Consider the following 23,398-nt stretch of genomic DNA (forward strand, 5'->3'; position numbering starts at 1 on the left):
AGTGTGGGTGCAAAGTGGTTTTTGACATGAGAGAACCGTCAGTTCAGTATTTGGTGTTGGGAATTATATACCTGGAAGACGTGATCCCACACTGCTTGTGCAATGTATCAGTTGAAGTATAACTGCAAATAGTGTGGTCAGTTTTTAAAAAAACCTTGGAATTAAAGTTTGGGACGAACTCTGTCCTTCAACCCCGAGGAGGAATAATTAAAAAATACACCTTTTGAGTTTCTAATGATAGAGATGGGCTGAGTATTCCATCAGCTCTTTTCTAAAATTGGAAATTTAAGTCCACATGTGCAAAGCTCTGCTTTCCCTGAATTGAGAATCATCAATAGGCAGTATAACTACGTGCTTTCTGTTCACGCTCTTTTATTTAAAGCTGGTACTAACAGTATAGGTATACCAAAAAAATGGCTTGCAAGTTACGAAACTCAGTTATCTGACACTATGGCCTCAATTTTAACCCTCCTCGACCAGCGAGAATGGTGCATGGAAGATGTTAAAATCAGGCCGAGTCAACTTACTAGCCTGAGGTCATTTCATCTTTGCCGACTTTTAAGTCGGCTGAGGCTCCCACTACAGGCAGGCGAGGCCCTGCTTTAAATGTAAAAGTTACGGCTCGATGACATCATCAGCACCGCAACGTGATATTGACAAAAAGAGTGGGATTGTCACACACAGTCTGGAGCCTGACGCACGTTTTCAAAATTACTCTTTTCAGAACTCCTTGTGGGCCAGAAAGAGCAGAAATGCTCTCCCAACCTTATCTGTCGACCACACCTTTTCTGAAATGTCTATTTCTTTCATTATTTCTTCTCTTTCCCCCCCCCCCCCCCCCCCCTCCATCTTTGAAGTTCAGCTTCCATGTTGTGGAGACTGCCTGCAGTTTGTTCTATTAACATAGAAAAGCAGAATTAATTAAATATATTTACTATTCTTGGTCACTTAACATCACCCTCTGGGATCTTTCAATGGCCCCACCATTTCCTTTTTCATCTGTTTACTGTAAATATATTTAATAATTCCTTTTCACATTCCCTGCTATCCTATCTGTAACTTTATATTTTAGGATTTTTTTGTCCTTATTCCCTCATTACTACCATTGTTGCCTATATCTGTCGTTTTCCTTTGTAAACCTTCTTCCCTATTGTGCTCGCTGTCTTTCTATCATAGCAGATTACAAATAGGAACCATGGATTGCGAGCAGCGTTCCTCATGCATGGTGTGAGCAGAATGGAAATTAATACATTATGTTATGTTCCCAGGCTGCTCATAAGCAGCATTCCTAAAATACAGAACAGATTAACCAAGCGTGATTGAGATTCTGATAAATGCACAAGTAAAAGTCTTTTAACATTTAGAATTGTAGACAAATTCATTGGAATATATTTTTCCTTTAAATTCCACAGAGTGCCCTTTCTTAATATATCTTTAAAACTGTAGAATTTCCATTGAATTACATCCCAAAAAAAATTGGCCATGGCCTTCAGAATGAACAATCTTAGTAATTTTGGACCAAAGTATTTTTGTGTAAATAACAGAAGGAACAGTAAAGTGTATTTTTTTCTAATGTGCATGAAATAAAAAGAGCATTAACAACATCCCGTCGATGCACTCTTCATACAGTTTTGGAAAGAATTCATATGGTATGATGTTAGATATTGTCACTTTTCAATGGAATGGGGAGACGGTCCGGTACCCTTACCTAGCGCTGGAATGTATCTTCTTGTGCTTTACTTTTTTGAAGTGTTCATTCACAGGTTATACCATATTTGTAAGTTTCAGAAAGGGTTCTGTATTTTTATCTATTTGTGAGATGTCTGCTTTCTCTAAAATTTAATAAAAGCATGATTGTAGCAAAATATTGTGTTTCTTGATTTTTTTTTCAACTAGCCTTTGGTCACTTCATAGATATTAACTGGAACCCTTGTATGGTTGAACTCTGCACCTGTCCACGCTGTTCCTAACTTGGGAGTCCTCAATACTGCCACTGGGTGTCCTAGATGGGAAAAATGTTTCTTTATCTAGTATTGATGCCCCTTTCCTTTAACACATTTCCACAAAAAGTAAGGAACGCATTGGAGAAAGCAGAAGTCGGCCATTTGGCCCTTCGAGCCTGCTCCGCCATTCAATATGATCATGGCTGATCCTCTATCTCAACACCATATTCCTGCTCTCTCCCCATACCTCTTGATGCCTTTGTGTCTAGAAATCTATTTAGCTCCTTAAATATATTCAGTGACTTGGCCTCCACAGCCTTCAGTGGTAGAGAATTCCACAGGTTCACCACCCTCAGTGAAGAAATTTCTCCTCATCTCAGTTCTAAATGTCCTAACCCGTATCCTAAGACTGTGACCCCTCGTTCTGGACCCCCAGACAGAGGAAACATCCTCCCTGCATCCAGTCTATCTAGCCCGGTCAGAATTTTATATGTTTCAATGAGATCCCCTCTCATTCTTCTAAATCGGAGTGAATACAGGCCAAGTCGACCCAATCTCTCTTCATACAACAGACCTGCCATCCCAGAAATCAGTCTGGTGAACCTTCGCTGCACTCCCTCCATGGCAAGTATATCCTTTCTTAGGTAAGGAGACCAAAACTGCACACAATACTCCAGGCATGGTCTCACCAAGGCCCTATATAACTGCAGTAAGACATCCTTGCTCCTATACTCAAATCCTCTTGCAATGAAGGCCAACATACCATTTGCCTTCCTAACTGCTTGCTGCACCTGCGTGTTTGCTTTCAGTGACTGGTGTACAAGGACACCCAGGTCCCTTTGTACATCAACATTTCCCAATCTATGACCATTTAAATAATACTCTGCCTTTCTGTTTTTCCTTCTGAAGTGAAGTGGATAACTTCACATTTATCCACGTTATACTGCATCTGCCATGTATTTGCCCACTTACTCAACTTGTCTAAATCGCCTTGAAGCCTCTTTGCATCCTCCTCACAACTCACAATCCCACCTAGTTTTGTGTAGTCAGCAAACTTGGAAATATTACATTTGGTTCCCTCATCCAAATTATTGATATATATTGTGAATAGCTGGGGCCTAAGCACTGATCCCTGTGGTATCCCACTAGTCACTGACTGCCACCCCAAAAAAGACCCATTTATTCCTACTCTGTTTTCTATCTGTTAACCAATTTTCAATCCATGCCAGTATATTACCACCAATCCCATGTGCTTTAATTTTGCACACTAATCTTTTATGTGGGACTTTATCAAAGGCCTTCTGAAAATTCAAATAAACCATATCCACTGGTTCTCCCTTACCTATTCTACCAGTTACATCCTCAAAAAACTCCAGTAAGTTTGTCAAACATGATTTCTCTTTCATAAATCCATGTTGACTTTGTCTAATCCCGCTGATATTTTCTAAGTGTCCTGTTATCACATCTTTTCTAATAGACTCTAGCATTTTCCCTACTACTGATGTTAGGCTAACCGGTCTGTAGTTCCCTGTTTTCTCTCTTCCCCCCCCCTTTTTTTAAATAGTAGGGTTATATTTGCCACCCTCCGATCTGCAGGAAATGTTCCATAATCTATAGAATTTTGGAAGATGACAACTAATGCATCCACTATTTCCTTGGCTACTTCTTCCAGTACTCTGGGATACAGATTATCAGGCCCTGGGGGTTTATCGGCTTTCAGTCCCATTAATTTCTCCAGCACTTTTTTTACTAATACTAATTTCCTTTAATTTCTCCTTCTCACTAGTCCCTAGGTTCCCTAGCATTTCTGGGAAGTTATTTGTGTCCTCTTTTGTGAAGACAGAACCAAAGTATTTGTTTAATTGCTCTGCCATTTCCTTGTTCCCCATTACAAATTCTCCCATTTCTGACCGTAAGGGACCCACTTGTCTTCACTAATCTGATGAGTTTTTTGCTGCAGAGTTGCACAGTGGGTGCTATCACATTTCTAATTCAGCTTATTCTGCCACTTTCTGTCAAATCTTTGTGTCAGAACTAGACCCATCTTCATGTCCCAACAAGTACAGCTCCACATCCTCCCTCCCTGTCAGTTTCTGGGATATCTATGAAGCTGATGTTTAAAGTCACATTTGGAATGTGTGCAAACAGGGAATTGAATCATTTCAAATAATGCACTTTTAAAAAATTGTTGCACTTTTTAATGACAAGTGGTATTTTACTTCAATTTTCCAACTGACAGTACAATGAGTTATTGTATGAATGGGAAATATGAGAACTGAACAGAGAGTAAGTGAACTGAGATAAACTTACATGGAAGCAGTAAGAGTACAGTGTATATTAGAAATTTTATATACAACTTTATCTTATTAAATCAACTTTGTATTTGTGGTGTTAACATTAATTCTATACTATGTGTGGATTAAAACTCCACTATACTATTCACTTTTGTCATTGCTGGGGGTAAGTTAAAATTCTGTCCTTAATTTGTAAAACTAACTCAGCGGTCTGACTTAATTTTTGTTTTTATTGTATCCTGCACAATTCTACTAGTGTTCCTTTTGTTTGGCTAGATCATTCATAAAGCGACAATAAACAATGCTACTACAAATCACATTCCAATTTGGGTCCTTAGCAACCCATTCTGACTTTTTTCTTGTCTTATGGTTGTGCTCATTCAAGAGCAAGCAGTGGAGAAAGATAAGCAATATCCAAGGTCCTCTGCTTCAGCCTTGATCACCTGTGTGGCATTCATTTTCTCCCCTCCTATGCTTAGCCTAGGGATGTGCACCAGAGGGGAGGATACACTGAACATAAGTTGGTAGGGGGTCTGGGGTTGGAAAATGTAGCAAATGTTGTTGGCCAGAGGGTCAGAGAAGCTGTGGGACCCAGATCTCAGGGGCCTTCATTTGCTGAAGAACATCACACTGGAGATGGTCAGCCAGAACGGCCACTAGATGATGACTTAGTTGGGGATGTGCACCACCTACATCTGCAGTGTAGCATGTCGGATATATGTGTGGCACTGCAGTGTCTGGCAGCTCCAGGGGCTTCTGCAGCAGAGACTCTAAATCCAGTCTTGCATTCTGCCAACTGCAGCCATAGATGCCCAAATGGAGAGAGCTGTCTCTTAGTGATTATGCTGGAATTGAGAGAAGTATATTTCAAGCCTTCACTGATCTGCTTGGTACTATTTGGTCATGTTTCCTGCCGATCAGTGGCCAACCAGGTCTAGTGCCTGGTACTAATGCCCTGGCCAGTATGTTCTCCTATGATGCTGCTGTCTCTCAGGACAATACTATGTGAGTGTCTTTCTGTAAGCCCCCTCATGCCTATGCATGTGGCAGAAAACAGATGGGGGTCAGACTGCCCTCACAGCAGCACGAGACACAGCCTGAAGCATGCCCCTCTTGGGGCTCAGCTGGGTCTCCCAAGATGGGAGCCACCTTGGTCCCCAGTGGCTCCTGGAAGAGCACATCAGCCAGCCACTTCATGGACTCCTACCAGTTGGAGAAGCAGAAGGCTAGGTTAGCAGCATCATTGGGAAGCATGGTGGAAGTAATTAGTAACAAGACAGGTGTCATTAGCCACGGCTAAGCAGAGTAGCCTCGATCTTCTAGGGTTATCTTCGATACTTGCTTTTTCTGGCCTAAAGAGTGGTGGAACAGTGGACTACCTTAAAATAAGAAACAGGAGCAGGAGTAGGCCATACCACCCCTCGAGTCCGCTCCGCCATTCAATAAGATCATGGCTGATCTTCGACCTCGACTCCACTTTCTTGCCCGATCCCCATATCCCTTGGAGTCCAAAAATCTATGGGTCTCAGCCTTAAATATACTCAACGACTGAGCATCCGCAGATTCACAACCCTCTGAGTGAAGAAATTTCTCCTCATCTCAGTCCTAAATGGCTGACCCCTTATCTTGAGACTAAATTACTCTCTGCATCAAGAAATCTTCATAAGAACATAAGGAATAGGAGCAGAAGTAGGCCATACGGCCCCTTGAGTCTGCTCCGCCATTCAATAAAATCAGGACTGATCTGCGACCTCAACTCCATTTTTCCGCCCTATCCCCACATCCCTTGATTCCCTTAGAGTCCAAAAATCTGTCAATATCAGTCTTGAATATACTCAACGACTGAGCATCCACAGCCCTCTGGGGTAGGGAATTCCAAATATTCCCAACCCTCGGTGAAGAAATTTCTCCTCATCTCAGTCCTAAATGGCTGACCCCAAATCCTGAGACTATGTCCCCTAGTTTTAAACTCTCCAGCCAGGGGAAACAGCCTCTCAGCTTTTACCCTGTCAAGCCCTTTCAGAATCTTATGTGTTTCAATGAGATCACCTCTCATTCTTCTAAACTCTAGAGAGAATAGGCCCATTCTACTCATTCTCTTCTCATAGGACAACCCTCTCATCCAGGAATCAATCTAGTGAACTTTTGTTGTACCGCCTCCAAGGCAAGTATATCCTTCCTTAGGTAAGAAGACCAAAACTATACACAGTACTCCAGGTGTGGTCTCACCAAAGCCCTGTACAATTGCAGCAAGACTTCCTTGCTCTTGTACTCCAACCCCCTTGCAATAAAGGCCAACATACCATTTGCCTTCCTAATTGCTTACAGTACCTGCATGTTAACTTTCTGTGCTTTGTGTACAAGGACACTTAAATCTCTCTGAACACCAACATTTAATAGTTTCTCACCAGTTAAAAAATATTCTGTTTTTCTATTCTTCTTATCAAAGTGAATAACCTCACATTTCCCCACATTATACTCCATCTGCCACCTTCTTGCTCACTCACTTAACCGTCTATATCCCTTTGCAGACTCTGTCCTCACAGCTTACTTTCTCACCTAGCTTTGTATCGTCAGCAAACTTGGATACACTACACTCGGTCCCTTCATCTAAGTCATTAATATAGATTGTAAATAGCTGAGGCCCAAGCACTGATCTTTGCAGCACCCCACTAGTTACAGCCTGCCAACCTGAAAATGACCTGTTTATTCCTACCATCTGTTTTCTGTCCATTAACAAATCCTCTATATATGCTAATATATTACCCTCAATCCCATGAGCCCTTTTCTTATGTAACAACCTTTCATGCGGCACCTTATCGAATGCCTTTTGAAAATTCAAATATACTACATCTACTGATTCCTCTTTATCAACCCTGCTAGTTACATCCTCAAAAAACTCTTAGATTTGTCAAACACTAATTCCCTTTCATGAAAACATGCTGACTCTGCCTAATCATTATGATTTTCTAAGTGCCCCATTACTACATCCTTAATAATGGATTCCAGCATTTTCCCGACTACTGATGTCAGGCTAACTGGCCTGTAGTTCCCTGTTTTCTTTCTCCCTCCTTTCTTGAATAGCGGTGTTAGATTTGCTACCTTCCAATCTACTGGGAACATTCTAGAATCCAGGGATCACAATCAATGCATCCACTATCTCTGCAGCCATCTCTTTTAGAACCCTAGGATGTAGGCCATCAAGTCCAGGGGATATGTCGGCTTTTAGTCCCATTAATTTCTCCAGTATTTTTCTTTACTAATAATTACTTTAAGTTCCTCACTATTTCTGGTATTTTTTGTGACCTCTACTGTGAAGACAGATGCAAAATATTTATTTAACTTCCCCATTATAATTTCTTCTGTCTCAGCCTCTAAGGGACCCACATTTACTTTCACTACTCTCTTCCTTTTTACATACTTGTAGAAGATCTTACTATCTGTTTTTATATTTCTTGTTAGTTTATTCTCATATTCTACTTTCTCCCACTTAGCAATTTTTTGGTCATCCTTTGCAGGTTTCTAAAACTCTCCCAATCCTCAGGCTTATCACTCTTCTTGGCGATATTATAAGCCTCTTTTAATCTAATACTATCCTTAACTTCTTTAGTTTGCCACGGATGGATCACTTTTCCTGTGGAATTTTTATTCCTCAATGAAATGTATTCATGAATGTATTGTGATAACTGTCAGGAAAGTGAGCATTAACATGCATGATATAGGGCTGTTGGTCAAAAGAAGCTGTTCAGTGGAATTCTTTCCTGTTGTAGAAGTGAATGAGGTTGATGAAGGAAGCACATATGGCCATGCAGGTACAATCTATGGCTCCTTGTACTGTAGGGAATCATGCCACTCCATAAAGCTCCATGGCCCCATCATGCTGGTGGTGGGTGTCCAGTGGAAAGCTGATGTACTGGCTAGCTCTAGGAATCTATATATCTGCGACTTTCTTGATGTCTCAGTACAGGTGATTGGCTAATGTTACAGATGTCCTCAGAAGTAGACGAAATTGACCCTGTAACAGAAATTCAGGGTGGTGGTGACCTTTACAGTCACTAGCAGTATGTTGCCAACAGTAGAAATAGGCTGCTATTTCTACAGCATGTGGCATAACTTAATGGCTTCTGTTGTGAAACATAGCCCCCGTAAGCACTTCTCCTGTGTCAGGTGGAGGTAGGAACTCCTTGGTCCATATATTTGGTAGTGCGCGCGCTGGTGGGTGGGTGTCGTAAGCCTCATGTGCTGCCTGACTCTCCTGTATTCCTTCTACCAGCATGTGGGCCTGCCCGAGTGTGCTATCAGGTCACCAAATTCGGGATAATGGTGGCCTGGACCTTTAGTGTGCTAGGTCTTTCCTGTGCCTAGGCAAGGAGGGGGTGGGAATATCTTGGAAGTCATGTCCAGGCATTGCAGAGCAGTAATTGGCAAATTCTGAGCTGTACTGACAAATCGCTAACATAAAAGTCTGGGCTGTCATGCTGAAACTCTGGACAGGATCACCTTGAATACTACATTCAGTTCTGGTCACCAAGGCACAAGAGAGACTAACCTGTGAAGGCAGTGCAAAGAAAGGCCACAAGGTTGATCCCCTGGTCAACAAGTGGGGACCTTTATAGCAGTATGCAAGACACAAAGAGGAATAGAAAAGGTAAATCTGGAGCATTGTTTTAAGTTCCAGCACAAAGAGGTATAGCTACTAACTGGTAAAAGGCAAGTTCAGATCTGATGTTAGGAAACAATTCTTCATCCACAGAGTTATCAGTACCTGGAATGATCTTCCATGGATGCTAGTGGGGCAAAATCTCTAAAGATTATTCAAGAAACAGTTAGAGGCTCAGATGGGTGACATAGTAGGTTTACATAACAGGATGAACGGGATGGGCCAGATGATCTCCATCACTTATCTTTGAGATCTTATGCACCTTCCCATTCCTCCCACTGGTCCAATGACAGCTCTTCAACAAACGTGTATGCACCTCTTCTGATGGTGGCCAAGTCGGAATAATTTTGGACAAATCCTATTAATTGTTGCTTAACAGTCCCTTTGAGAAAAAAATAAATTAGGTCTATGTATTCGAATGCAATAACTTTTTACACACAATTTCAAAAAGTGAACCCATCAAACGTTATTGCTAACAGATTTTAACATGTAGTACATGTGCTAACTCTGAGTTGACCCAATCTCAATTTGTGAGCAGATATGAAGCACTCATGCACAAGAAACAAGGGAAAATCAGAGTGCAAGTATACCCACAGTACTCTCATGCATCTCCTAGCAATTGGATAAAAAGTGGCATTAGTAGAAGCATGCCCATTCTTTTAGTTTTGTAATTCACTGGAGCTAAAAGAGAGGGGAATAAATTATCTCTAAAATGAGGAAAATAACACTAAGTAGAGACTTAGTTTTCACTCCATTGTTAGTTTGTAGAATAAAAAACAACCACTTCATTCTGATGTTACTTTTTAAAAAAAAAGTCCCAAACGTATTTTTTCCCACTATTTTGCTGAAAGCAAATAGGTTTTAAACATTTCAATTATAATTTGCTCACGGCTGGGATTTGCACTTTATGTCTGGTCTTAATTATGGCCAATATACATTACAGCAGCTTTGTTACATGGTAATGACAGCTTTGGAAAAACATTGGAGAGACGTGGCAGTACAAGAAGTGGTCACTATGACAACAAATGCATTCCAGAGATTCACTAAAAAGTGAAGTTTTGCTGCAGTAGCCTCTCATCCCATTACTTTATAAAACACTTCAGCCCCGATATTTACAGAGAGGCAGGAGAGAGCGTTGGAGCGTGGCTGCGGGACCGGTGGTGGTGGGGGAGAACCCGGAAATTCCGGGAACGCGTTGATCCTCCGAATTTAACGGCAGGACCTCATTATCATTTATTTTTACACTGTTTCCCACCCGGTAGCCGACCAGATTGACAGGCTGGCCACCTGCTGGGCGGGAAAGCCAGCGACAGAAGGCCGCAGCTGGGGACCCGCAACCAGGAAAGATCTGGGATAGGTGGGGAGGGTCGGACCGGCAATCCGAGGGAGAGGGGACCAGGAGAGATCACGGGGTAGAAGTGGGGGGTTGCGGGTTTGTAGGAGGGAGTCGGCTGATCGCGATAAAAGATTTTCTTGAATGGCCAGGGGGAGTACTCCTCCTCTTCCTGGCTCACAAAGTGTGCTATAAAAAGCACTTGACTGCTTGATGCGGCTCCATTTAGCTGCCAGGTTTCCCGAGCCCCGGGAAACTCTGCTGGCCAGCGTCAAATTTAAATCAGGCTCCCAACTGCACTGTGGGAAAAATGGCAGCAGGCACCTATGTGAAGGGTTGGGGTAGTGTTACACAATTTTTCATTTTAACGCTCCCACCGACTCTCTCCCGCCCATTGGGTGGAGGGGCCGCAGCCGGGAGCTGAGAGGAGGGATGGAGTGTGGAAGGGAGAGATCGTGGGTCAGGGTGGGGGGAGAACATCATGAGGGCTGGGGAGGAATCAGATAGCGGGGAGGGTCCTATCGCGGGAGGGGGAGGAGGGAGTGGTCCAATTGCGCGGATGGAGAAGTGGATCGCAGGGAGGAAGCAGGTTAGCTTGAGGGGCCGGGGGAAGCATTCCTGTTCGTCCTAGCCCACAAACAGTGCTGGAAAGACACTTACCTGCCAGATCCAACCTTTTCTCGCCTCCCTTCAGCTGCTGGGTTTCCAGGGCCTTGGGAAACCTGGCCTATAAGCATTAAAAGTAAAACTGTGGTTAAATTTGAGGCCAGCAGCCTCCTTAAAATATTTAAATGACGGGCCTGCCTCTGGAGACCAAGTTAGTCCCCAACATGCCTCCATTAAAATGGGCGCGTTGGAGATGGGTTGGGGTTGGGTTTCAGCTTTTTGAATTTTTAAACCCCCCCACCCCTCTCCGCCCATCCTGAGGGTTTAAAATTCTCCCCACTGAGGGGTATGGGTAATGTGGATTTCAGCAAGTTATTTGACTTGGATTGTGAGCACATAATTAGAGGACACAAGTATGGAATTTTCAGACATTGTATTTGGAAAAAAATTGTGCCGCTAATCCCACAATTTCATTACATTTCATCAAATAGGGGAAGTATACTTTTCCAAAGACACAGTGAAGCTTTTGCTTCAGTAAAATTGCTGGAGTGCCAGCTACACTGGGATGGTTTGCTAAAGACATTCAAGACATAAATATGCCTTAATTAATTTCCCCTTCCCTTTGATGTCCATTACATAACTGTGGCTTCCACCCATTGAGAGGACACTTTCCAACAGGGTTGCCAGGAGTAATTAAATATAAAGAAACAGCAGGGTTGGAGTGGTTTACAAGGTTGTAACAGTGAGGGATTCAGATGGTATATAAATTACAAAACCAAAAAGAATGGTTTGTGTAGTCTTCAATAACCCAATATTTTATTATTGCTCATTATTCACTCTATCTCAACTATGTTTTTAATAGACACCATTTATAAAGGGGACAGTATTACAAAGACAGTTATAAATTGGGAAAGTTTACTTTATAAATAGCACATAAAATATTCTTAATTAATAAATGGTCTCCTTAAGTTGCAGAGTGTAATATCTTTTGCTGGTGGTGTGAAGTCTACAACGTGTAGTGTGATAGAGCAGAGATCTGTCCTGTTTCATAACAGATTCTAACCAATAGAAAGAACAAAGGATCTTTCCCGCCTTGAATATTACATTCAGTTATGATTACCAAGGCATAAGGAAGACTGAACTACGGAGGCACTGTTGAGAAAGGCCATGCAGCTGATCCCCTTAAATGACAGGGAACCTTATAAAAATCTGTTAAGTTTATTCTTAAAATGAATGGTTGAATGCTTGTTATAAATTGTTACACTTTATTCTCAGCACAAATCTACCTATTCATAAAACTGGCATTTCATAAATAAATATTTCCCTGAGTGAAGACATAAAGCTGAGAAAACTGCCATTGGTCCTGATCTGCCTGGTCTGACTATGGTAGTTCTCCATATCCTCCTCTTCTTCCTCCTCATAGCAGAGTAACCAATGGAAATCCCATTGTTTCCAGAGTCCAAAATCCACCCTCCCATCCCCCCCAAAAATGTAATCAATGCCCCTGCTGAATTTCTCAACAATGGGATGATTTAAATAAAAAAGAATAGTACAATTTACATTCTGCAGCAGAGCTCTGTGTTATGGTGGCCTAACACAAGTCTTCTGCCTGTGGCCTGACACAATCAACCCCCAGTGTCTCTTTTACTGAGGTGTTGCTTTTCCTAGAGGCAGGCCATTGCGATGTGAAATGGGTGAACCAGCAAACCCCACTTTTCTGCTGTCATTTGAATGTTTGTTACATTCTTACCCCCCCCCCCCCCAATCAGAGACGGAGGAAAATTGTTCTGGCAGTTTTCAGGCAGCTTTATTGGCTAAGGACCACCCAAAAATGGGCAGTAAGCCAGAGGAAAATCCATGCCAGAGAGTGCACTACTAGTGCAGAAACTGAACAAATTAATTTTGTAAATTTGGAACAGTATATATTATTTGAAAAAAATCATAGATACTGTGGAGTGATTTCAACCCAGTAATATAACTACAGGATACAAATGACAATTATAATGCAATTGGTACGTTAGCTTTATTGCAAGGGGGTTGGAGTATAAGAGTAAGGAGGTTTTGCTGCAATTATATAGGGCTTTGGTGAGACCACACCTGGAGAACTGTGTACAGTTTTGGTCTCCTTACCTAAGGAAGGATATACTTGCCTTAGAGGGGGTGCATCAAAGGTTCACTAGATTGATTCCTGGGATGAGAAGGTTGTCCTATGAGGAGAGATTGAGTAGAATGGGCCTATATTCTCTGGAGTTTAGAAGAATGAGAGGTGAAACATATAAAATTCTTAGAGGGCTTGACAGGGTAGATGCTGAGAGGCTCCTCAATTCCACTTTCCAGCCCTATCCCCACTGAATGTAAGATCCACATCCCTTGATTCCCTTAGTGTCCAAATATCCATCGATCGCAGTCTTGAATATGCTCAATGACTGAGCATCCACAGCCCCCTGGGGTAGAGAATTCCAAAGACTCACAACCCTCTGAGTGAAGAAATGTTTCTTCATCTCGGAACTAAATGAAGCAGCTGAAATGGAAGCAAGTCACAGAAAGGCTAAACGCAAATTAGACGATACCCCAAGCAACACCTCAATAAAAAAAGAGACAGTGGTAAGAAATCAGCAACCTTTAATCCCAATCTCCAGCAGGGGTGACATACAAACAAAGATGGTAATCCTAGTCATTATTGAGAGGTTTCACTCATCAAACTACACCACCAAGATCACTATAACCAAGGAGGCCCAGAGGATGTGCCACTTACCCCGAGTGGACATCCTGACACTGGCCTTAAATGTTACCAGCATTAGGATGAACAGCCAAGAACTGTGCAATAAGTAGTCATTCAGGTCATCAGCATTAAAATGCCAATGGATGAGGTAAAGGCTGCCCTGGAGGCTGAAAACTAGTGTTCAATGGCTGAACAGACTTGTCAGCTGCAAAGCAAGACTACCTACAAGACTAATCAGAAGGACCATCAACAAACCTGAACGGGTCCAGAAACTGATTGAAAGTGCCTTCTGTTTTTATTTATTTCACTACAAAGCAGAGAACAGAACAGCAGAGTGCATGAACAGCACAAGATATGTCCAGTCTGGCAAGATTTACACAGCATACCAGTGAACTCGGCAAACCATCTGCGCCAACAGTGATCCCTTCCAGGATGTGCACAAAACTGCCCTTGCTTCAAGGAAACTACAAACATCCGGAAAGCAAAGCTAACCATCAAGTGACCTGAAAAGCAGACTTATGCAAAGGTTGCAGCATCAAAAGACTGATATTAGCATCTCGTGAATGCAGATATCAGCAGTGTGAGCAGCAACAAGGGTGATGTAGGAGCAGGATGTCAATTTTGATCCTCAAAGTTGGATTCTGTCAATCCAGACTATGACCCGACCAGTTTCCTTGTTCAAGCTCTCAAGGAGTACGGTGGCAACATCAAAAGTATGCTGGCACATATCAAGTAAAGCCCTAAGCTGCTAGTGAGTGCCAGAAGAGAGCATTAATGGCTGCAACATTGTAACTAAAGCAAAACACAGTCCTCCCAGTGTCCTCTATGAAGGGCATAAACATGTTATACGTGAACGGTAGTGGTCTCTGGAACAACAAGGAGGAGTTAATGAGGAAAAACAATATTCTCATCGCCTCAGGAAATATCTCTCCAGCAAACAGTGATTTAACGTACTGACCTAAGGCATTGTCAGGTCAAACAGGATAGGGGGTGAAGCAGCACTCCTCATACACCACAGTCTGGTGCACAGTGAAATTGACCGTTCTGGTATTATCTGTGGACGACAGTGTGTAGCAGCCAAAATTTACCTTGAATGAGGAACGCCACTAAGTGTTGTGTACATCTACTGCTCACCAGGGACTTTGCTACCTATTCACGATTTGAAAATAACAAGTTGATCCTGGAGGTCTTGAACACAAAACATCCTGCTTGTGGCAGCCAGTTCAGTAACACTGCAGGTAAAAAGCTACTGGACATAACCGATGATCTGAGCTACAGGGCAGAGCCAGTGCAAAAAACACACTGATGGTGCATACCCTGGACCACAGTGCCAGAGACAGACTCAAAGAAGGCCGAGTTCTTCAAAGATCATTTCAACACTGTCCAGATCACAAAGAATTTGACAATAGCTGCGAAAAGGAAGTGCACAATTATATCCTTACACAACCCAAACTGTTCCAACCTCTGAGCACAGCCCCTGCAAGAAACTGAGAAGATAATATAGCAAAAAACAATGCAACTTTCCTGACCCATACAATTACTTCTGCTGAACTCCAGTTAAGGCTAAGAAGCATGCAAGAGAAAGCCCCAGAAGAGGATTGTATCATCAAACGTACGCTCAGTGAAGCACCTTGCAAGATGATGATCATGGAAACTGAGGTCTTCATCCAGTCATTAGTGCTACACTATCTCTCTCCCTGGACATCAGCTATGGTCACAATGATCTTCAAATCAGGCAAAGGCTCTAGTGACCCTAGCAATTACAGGCCTATCAGCCTGGTGAGCTGCCTGGGAAACTTGATGGAGTGAGTCATCAAGCACTGCCTCTGACATCACTGAACTGCTTCAACTCTGACCAAATAAGGCTCAGGAGAGGAAGAAGCACTAGTGACAACATGCTGTGACAAGCACGAATGCTGAGCTTTTAACAAGAAAGCGTGTACACTGGCATTGTTCCTGAATGTATGAAAGACTTTTTACGAGGTTTAATTTCTCATTTAAGCCAGTGAAATCCCAACAGAACAAAGGATTAGAACTTGCTTACAATTTGCTGATGACATTGCCATTTGGGTATCCTCCATGGGCTCAGAAATTGCAACAGAAAAGCTCCAGAGACATCTGAAGGACCCGGAGAAAATTAAAATGCCAATAGTATATATTGCTAAACACCAAAAAAATCACAGTGCAGCTACCCTCCAAAAGATACACGCACCAGGGACATGATGTGAGAATTGAGTTGCTGCCAAAACCAATCAAGACGAGCAAAAAGCAGGAGTTCCTGGAAACAACTTTCCAGAGGACATGGCACATCAATGACATTACTGCCAGGTTATCAGTCAGGCTGGGCCCGTTGCTAGTCCTCTGTGGAAAGAAGCATGGAGTCAATCTGCGAACTTTCACCAATACAAAGCCTACATCTGTCCATCCAGCCTGATCACTGTAAGAGGTTACAAAGAATTCAGAATTGAGCAATAAGGTCAACAGTTGCCTCCCACATTTTATCTGCTCAAACTATCTGCACAGCATCGATGGGCTCCGAACAACAGTAGAAAGACTTCTGAGACACCAGCAATGGTACCTGCAGAATACCAATAGAAGAAGGACAGAACCCATTCTGGTACATTTTCAACACTGCACTGTCTGTGGGCCTGCAGTTGCCGGCACACCTTGACAACACTCAATCACAGAAAGAATTATTTCGTAGCAATTACGTTAAATCTATGCCCCCTGGTTATTGACCTCTCTGCTAAGGGAAATAGGCCCTTCCTATCCACTGTATCTAGGCCCCTTGTAATTTTATACATCTCAATTAAATCTCCCCTCAGCCACCTCTGTTCCAAAGAAAACAACCCCAGTCTATCCAATCTTTCCTCTTCGTTAAAATTCTCCAGTGCTGACAACATCCTTGTAAATCTCCTCTGTACCCTCTCTAGTGCAATCACTTCTTTCCTGTAATGTGGTGACCAGAACTGTACGCAGTACTCAAGCTGTGTTTTATACAGTTCTAGCAAACCCCCCTGCTCTTATATTCTATGCCTCGGCTAACAAAGGGAAGTATCCCGTATGCCATCTTAACCACCTTATCTACCTGTCCTGCTGCCTTCAGGGATCTGTGGACATGCATTCCAAGGTCCCTCTGTTCTTCCACACCTCCCAGTATCCTCCCATTATTGTGTATTATCTAGCCTTGTTTTCCCTCCCCAAATGCATGACCTCACACTTCTCTGGATTGAATTCCATTTGCCACTTTTCTGCCCATCTGACCAGTCCATTGATATCTTCCTGCAGTCTACAGCTTTCCTCCTCACTATCAACCATGTGGCCAATTTTTGTTAAACCTGCAAACCTCTTAATCATGCCCCGTACATTTAAGTCTAAATCATTGATATATAACCACAAAAAGTAAGGGACCCAGTACTGAGTCCTGCGGAACCCCACTGGAAACAGCCTTCCAATCGCAAAAAATACCCAGCAGATGCAATTTAATTTTTTTAAAAATTCGTTCATGGGATGAGGGCGTCGCTGGCTAGGCCAGCATTTATTGCCCATCCCTAATTGCCCTTGTGAAGGTGGTGGTGAGCCGCCTTCTTGAACCGCTGCAGTCCATGTGGTGAAGGTTCTCCCACAGTAGTTAGGTAGGGAGTTCCAGGATTTTGACCCAGCAACGATGAAGGAACGGCGATATATTTCCAAGTCGGGATGGTGTGTGACTTGGACGGGTACATGCAGGTGGTATTGTTCCCATGTGCCTGCTGCCCTTGTCCTTCTAGGTGGTAGAGGTCGCGGGTTTGGGAGGTGCTGTCAAAGAAGCCTTGGCAGGGTTGCTGCAGTGCATCCTGTGGGTGATACACACTACAGCCACGGTGCGCTGGTGGTGAAGGGAATGAATGTTTAGGGTGGTGGATGGGGTGCCAATCAAGAGGGCTGCTTCCTCCTGGATGGTGTTGAGCTTCTTGAGTGTTGCTGGAACTGTACTCATCCAGGCAAGTGGAGAGTATTCCATCACACTCCTGACTTGTGCCTTGAGATGGTGGAAAGGCTTTGGGGAGTGAGGAGGTGAGTCACTCGCCACAGAATACCCAGCCTCTGACCTGCTCTTGTAGGCACAGTATTTATGTGGCTGGTCCAGTTAAGTTTCTGGTCAATGGTGACCCCCAGGATGTTGGTGGTGGGGGATTTGGCGATGGTAATGCCGTTGAATGTCAAGGGGAAATGGTTAGACCTCCTCTTGTTGGAGATGGTCATTGCCTGGCATGAATGTTACATGCCACTTATCAGCCCAAGCCTGGGTGTTGTCCAGGTTTTGCTGCATGCAGGCATGGACTGCTTTATTATCTGAGGGGTTGTGAATGGAACTGAAAATGTTTGCTGATGATTGCACAATCCCCATTTCTGACCTTATGATGGAAGGAAGGTCATTGATGAAGCAGCTGAAGATGGCTGTGCCTAGGACACTGCCCTGAGAAACTCCTGCAGCAATGTCCTGAGGCTGAGATGATTGGTCTCCAACAAGCACAACCATCTTCCTTTGTGCTAGGTATGACTCCAGCCACTGGAGAGTTTTCCCCGATTCCCATTGACTTCAATTTTATTAGGGCTCCTTGGTGCCACACTCCGTCAAATACTGCCTTGATGTCAAGGGCAGTCACTCTCACCTCACCTCTGGAATTCAGCTCTTTTGTCCATGTTTGGACCGAGGCTGTAATGAAGTCTGGAGCTGAGTGGTCCTGGCGGAACCCAAACTGAGCATCGATGAGCAGGTTATTGGTAAGTGTCGCTTGATAGCACTGTCGACGACACCTTCCATCACTTTGCTGATGATTGAGAGTAGACTGATGGGGCGGTAATTGGCCGGATTGGATTTGTCCTGCTTTTGTGGACAGGACATACCGGGACTATTTTCCACATTGTCGAGTAGATGCCAGTGTTGTAGCTGTACTGGAACAGTTTGGCTCGAAGCGCGGCTAGTTCTGGTGCACAAGTCTTCAGCACTACAGCCGGGATGTTGTCGGGGCCCATTGCCTTTGCACTCAGCCGTTTCTTGATATCATGTGGGGTGAATCGAATTGACTGAAGACTGGCTTCTGTGATGGTAAGGATATCGATATCGGGAGGAGGCCGAGATGAATCATCCACTCGGCACTTCTGGCTGAAGATGGTTGCAAATGCTTCAGCCTTGTCTTTTGCACTCACAGGGAAATGTACTTACACTAGGTAAGGAAAAGGGCACTTACACTGTTAATTATGAGCCCTAATTTGCTGTGGGGAGGTTAATGGGCAATTAATGGCAAATCCAGCAAGTTCTTAAAAATAACGGGGAGGCTAAGGGCGAGATGCCGTTTGCACGAGGCAAACAGCAGAGCGACGTAAATCGACCATCATGTTCTGGAGATTCGCAACTCATGGCATATCTCCTCTTCCCCTGAACTTGCTGGCTGATTTGCACATTAATAATAGCGTGCATCGTGAACTCGGCGTTATTTTTCCAGGAAGATTTGCCCAATGGATTTTAAGAAGGAACTAGACAGGTTCTTGTTGACAAATGAGATTCTGGGTTATTAGAAAAGCAGGAAGGGAATACTGTGGATAGCTGGGCTAGATGGACTGACGGTCTCCTCTTGACTTGAACTTTTAGTGTAGGTTGTAAAGCTATTGCATTCAAACTCAGAACAAAATAGAAATACACAGATCAATTTGCGTCTGAAAACGAAAGATTAACGATTGGGGTGGGATCTTTAATCAGCAACATTTGCATTCTGCATCTTTACATAAAGAAAATAAAGCTACCTTTCGACTCGTTGGACTAACACGTCAAATTGCACAACGTGGAAATGCTGGCAGCGCCTCGCCCCCCTTTTCTTAGACTAATTACAGTTTTAAACCACTGAGCGATCTGAACAAGGACACGTCCTACACTGGCTCCACTCCATTGTTGAGTGGTTGCCAATCACTCAACTGTACGCCACGCCCCCTTCGCGGTCTGACTAACTTCATAAAATCCATCACAACCAAACTCACATACTGCAAACCCGCCCCTTGCCGAAACCTGATTGGGAGAATGAAGCTTTCCCCTTTCCTTTTATTGGTCGATAGCAGTGTCAATCATAGAATCAACCACCTCCAAGTGATTCGACAGAAAACGACGCATGTATGTTGGGCGTAAGATAAAGCGTCCACATTTTTATTTTCCTTGAAAAAAAATCGAAAACAAAAAATAATGACGACAGTTATATCGACACTTCTCACCTGTTAATCGTGTTCGACCGTTGTTATGAAAACAAAATGCTGGAAAGACTCAGCAGGTCAAGCAGCGCCTGTTATTGACCCCATCTATCCGGCCGTAGCGGTTAGGATTTGAAAGGTGTCGCGCGAGTGTTACTGTGGTTATCCCAGCGAAGGTTCTGTGGTGAAGCCTTGTCTCGCGAGCACAGGTTCCGTTGCTGTGGTGACACTCATTCCCCTCCCCCCCCCCCCCCCGTATGTACCTGCTGAGTGCAGGTTGCTTGTTGCTGTGGTGACCGCCTTCCTCTCCGGGTCCGTGATGGGTCACGGACTGAAATGTGGCGTTGCGTTCTCGTTCTGCGCCGTTTTCGCGGCTTATTGGTACGGGCAACATGTGGGCAACGAGCTGGACACGCGGCTGGAGACCGTCCTGTCCTCACTGCTGAAAGCCGAGAGGAAAGTGGATCTGGACCGGCGACCCCGAGTGGCAGTAGGTGAGGAATCGGAGACGTGCTGGACGGGAAAGAACTACTTGTACCACCAAATGGGAGTGGGGTCACCAGCAGCCGCAGAGTTACGCTGCCTATTCATTAATGCTGGTGTTTTGTGTAATGGGGGATTTGCTTCCAGCACTCAAATCTACTGCCAGTCTAAACTGAAGCAAAATACTGCGGATGCTGGAAATCCGAAATAAAAACATAAAATGCTGGAAACACACAGCAGGTCAGGGCAGCATCTGTGGAGAGAGAAACAGAATTGACCTTTCGTCAGAACTAGACGAAATGTAAACTCTGTTTCTGTTTCCACAAATGTTGCCTGACCTGAGTGTTTCCAGCATTTTATGTTTTTATGTAAGTCTAGACTGTTTTGATTTAAATGAGAGAATTGTATTTAACCCTTCCAAGATTTATATTTTTCGATCTAGCTCTTGCTCTAATGTGGAGATGCCGGTGATGGACTGGGGTGGACAAATGTAAGGAATCTTACAACACCAGGTTATAGGCCAACAATTTTATTTTAAAATCACAAGCTTTCGGAGATTATCTCCTTTGTCAGGTGAGTGAGTCACCTGAGTGAGTGAGGAGATAATCTTCGAAAGCTTGTGATTTTAAAATAAAATTGTTGGCCTATAACCTGGTATTGTAAGATTCCTTACATTTGCTCTAATGTGGCATCTACAAGCTGCTTTTACCCCAGGCTTGGCTCTCTTAAGGTCCCGATCTCAGCTATACTGTGAGATGTCCCCTCACCTCCCGATCTCAGTTGTGTTGTATGCATTTTGGTATTTGAATCATAGAATCATAGAAGTTTACAACATGGAAATATGCCCTTCGGCCCAACATGTCCATGTCGCCCAGTTTATACCACTAAGCTAGTCCCAATTGCCTGCACTTGGCCCATATTCCTCTATACCCATCTTACCCATGTAAATGTCCAAATGCTTTTTAAAAGACAAAATTGTACCCGCCTCTACTATTGCCTCTGGCAGCTCGTTCCAGACACTCACCACCCTTTGAGTGAAAAAATTGCCTCTCTGGACCCTTTTGTATCTCTCCCCTCTCACCTTAAATCTATGCCCCCTCGTTATAGACTCCCCTACCTTTGGGAAAAGATTTTGACTATCTACCTTATCTATGCCCCTCATTATTTTATAGACTTCTATAAGATCACCCCTAAACCTCCTACTCTCCAGGGGAAAAACGTCTCAGTCTATCCAACCTCTCCCTATAAGTCGAACCATCAAGTCCCGGTAGCATCCTAGTAAATCTTTTCTGCACTCTTTCTAGTTTAATAATATCCTTTCTATAATAGGGTGACCAGAACTGTACACAGTATTCCAAGTGTGGCCTTACTAATGTCTTGTACAACTTCAACAAGACATCCCAACTCCTGTATTCAATGTTCTGACCAATGAAACCAAGCATGTTGAATGCCTTCTTCACCACCCTATCCACCTGTGACTCCACTTTCAAGGAGCTATGAACCTGTACTCCTAGATCTCTTTGTTCTATAACTCTCCCCAACGCCCTACCATTAACGGAGTAGGTCCTGGCCCGATTCGATCTACCAAAATGCATCACCTCACATTTATCTAAATTAAACTCCATCTGCCATTCATTGGCCCACTGGCCCAATTTATCAAGATCCCGTTGCAATCCTAGATAACTTTCTTCACTGTCCACAATGCCACCAATCTTGGTGTCATCTGCAAACTTACTAACCATGCCTCCTAAATTCTCATCCAAATCATTAATATAAATAACAAATAACAGCAGACCCAGCACCAATCCCTGAGGCACACCGCTGGTCACAGGCCTCCAGTTTGAAAAACAACCCTCTCCAACCACCCTCTGTCTTCTGCCGTCAATCCAATTTTGTATCCAATTGCTACCTCACCTTGGATCCCGTGAGATTTAACCTTATGTAACAACCTACCATGCAGTACCTTGTCAAAGGCTTTGCTAAAGTCCATGTAGACCATGTCTACTGCACAGCCCTCATCTATCTTCTTGGTTACCCCTTCAAAAAACTCAATCAAATTCGTGAGACATGATTTTCCTCTCACAAAACCATGCTGACTGTTCCTAATCAGTCCCTGCCTCTCCAAATGCCTGTAGATCCTGTCCCTCAGAATACCCTCTAACAACTTACCCACTACAGATGTCAGGCTCACCGGTCTGTAGTTCCCAGGCTTTTCCCTGCCTCCCTTCTTAAACAAAGGCACAACATTTGCTACCCTCCAATCTTCAGGCACCTCACCTGTAGCTGTCAATGATTCAAATATCTCTGCCAGGGGATGCGCAATTTCCTCCCTAACCTCCCATTGTATTAGCAGTGAGGAATTTGGAAGAACCCTTATAAATGAGCTCATTAAAACAGAAGCAGCCTGGGTAAAAAGACTGACTGCTGGAAATACACAGCAGACCCGTCAGTATCTGTAAAGAGAGAAGTTAACGTTTTGGCTGCATACCCTTCTTCAGAACAGAAAATTGAAAGATGTAAAGCCTCTTTATACAGTGGAGGAGGAAAAGGGATGATAAATAATTCAATCACCAAGAAGTTGTTCATGGGCTGAATTACTTGCAGTGCTTAAAAGAGAAGCAAACAGGAGACTGCTAAATGTAAACAAAATAATATTACTAAGGATCTTGCAGATGTACGCACTTCCCGCTTTCTGTTGTCACAGTTTTTTTGGTAATGCATTTATTTTAATGTTGTTCATAGTAAGCTGGATGTTTTATAAGAACAGGAGTGTTATGCCAAGTAGTATTACTGGAGATACTGGCTTATTAACATTGGAGACAGCCCTTTGATCATTGGAAACAGGGTCTGGAAGTACTGGGATTGGGTCTTGGGTTCCAGCACTTTTGAGTGAAGTCCCAGTGCCTGGGAGCTCTGGTGATGGTTGTTTTTGGCACACTGGGACAGGTCCTAGGAGCATTGAGGACAGTTCTAGGGTAAGGGCATCCCATTGTAATTAACTTGATAGGTATGGCACTGGTATGCCGAATGCTTCCGAACTTTCTTCAAGCACTGTCCTGGATGGATGCGTTTAATAAAGTACTGTGTGACCTATCTAAAGTAAAATAACTATTTTACAATCAAACCAGTATATCG

The 23,398-nt window shown here is 43.5% G+C and overlaps 1 protein-coding gene and 1 long non-coding RNA gene across 5 annotated transcripts in view; one reads left to right on the plus strand and one right to left on the minus strand.

Annotated features, from left to right (window-relative positions):
- The window catches only part of LOC137324440 (uncharacterized), a 44,035-nt gene extending 24,039 nt beyond the window's left edge, over window positions 1-19,996 (minus strand). Inside the window, exons 1-3 of one of the 4 annotated variants that reach the window (XR_010963615.1) lie at window positions 19,805-19,996; window positions 10,891-10,957; window positions 9,160-9,279 (exon numbers count right to left, since the gene is read on the minus strand). This is a non-coding gene — a long non-coding RNA (uncharacterized lncRNA). Of the gene's footprint in view, window positions 1-9,159; window positions 9,280-10,890; window positions 10,958-19,345; window positions 19,480-19,804 lie in introns of those variants that run through there. The other 3 variants (XR_010963617.1, XR_010963614.1, XR_010963616.1) reach the window with 3 other exon arrangements.
- Window positions 19,687-23,398, plus strand: part of adpgk2 (ADP-dependent glucokinase 2) — a 30,583-nt gene continuing 26,871 nt past the window's right edge. The window contains exon 1 of the mRNA XM_067988715.1: window positions 19,687-20,274. Coding sequence (XP_067844816.1) covers window positions 20,100-20,274 — 175 coding nt within the window. The 5' untranslated portion in view covers window positions 19,687-20,099. The remainder of the gene's footprint in view (window positions 20,275-23,398) is intronic.

This window comes from Heptranchias perlo, chromosome 8 (genome assembly GCF_035084215.1).
Source record: "Heptranchias perlo isolate sHepPer1 chromosome 8, sHepPer1.hap1, whole genome shotgun sequence".
NCBI classification, from domain to species: domain Eukaryota; kingdom Metazoa; phylum Chordata; class Chondrichthyes; order Hexanchiformes; family Hexanchidae; genus Heptranchias; species Heptranchias perlo.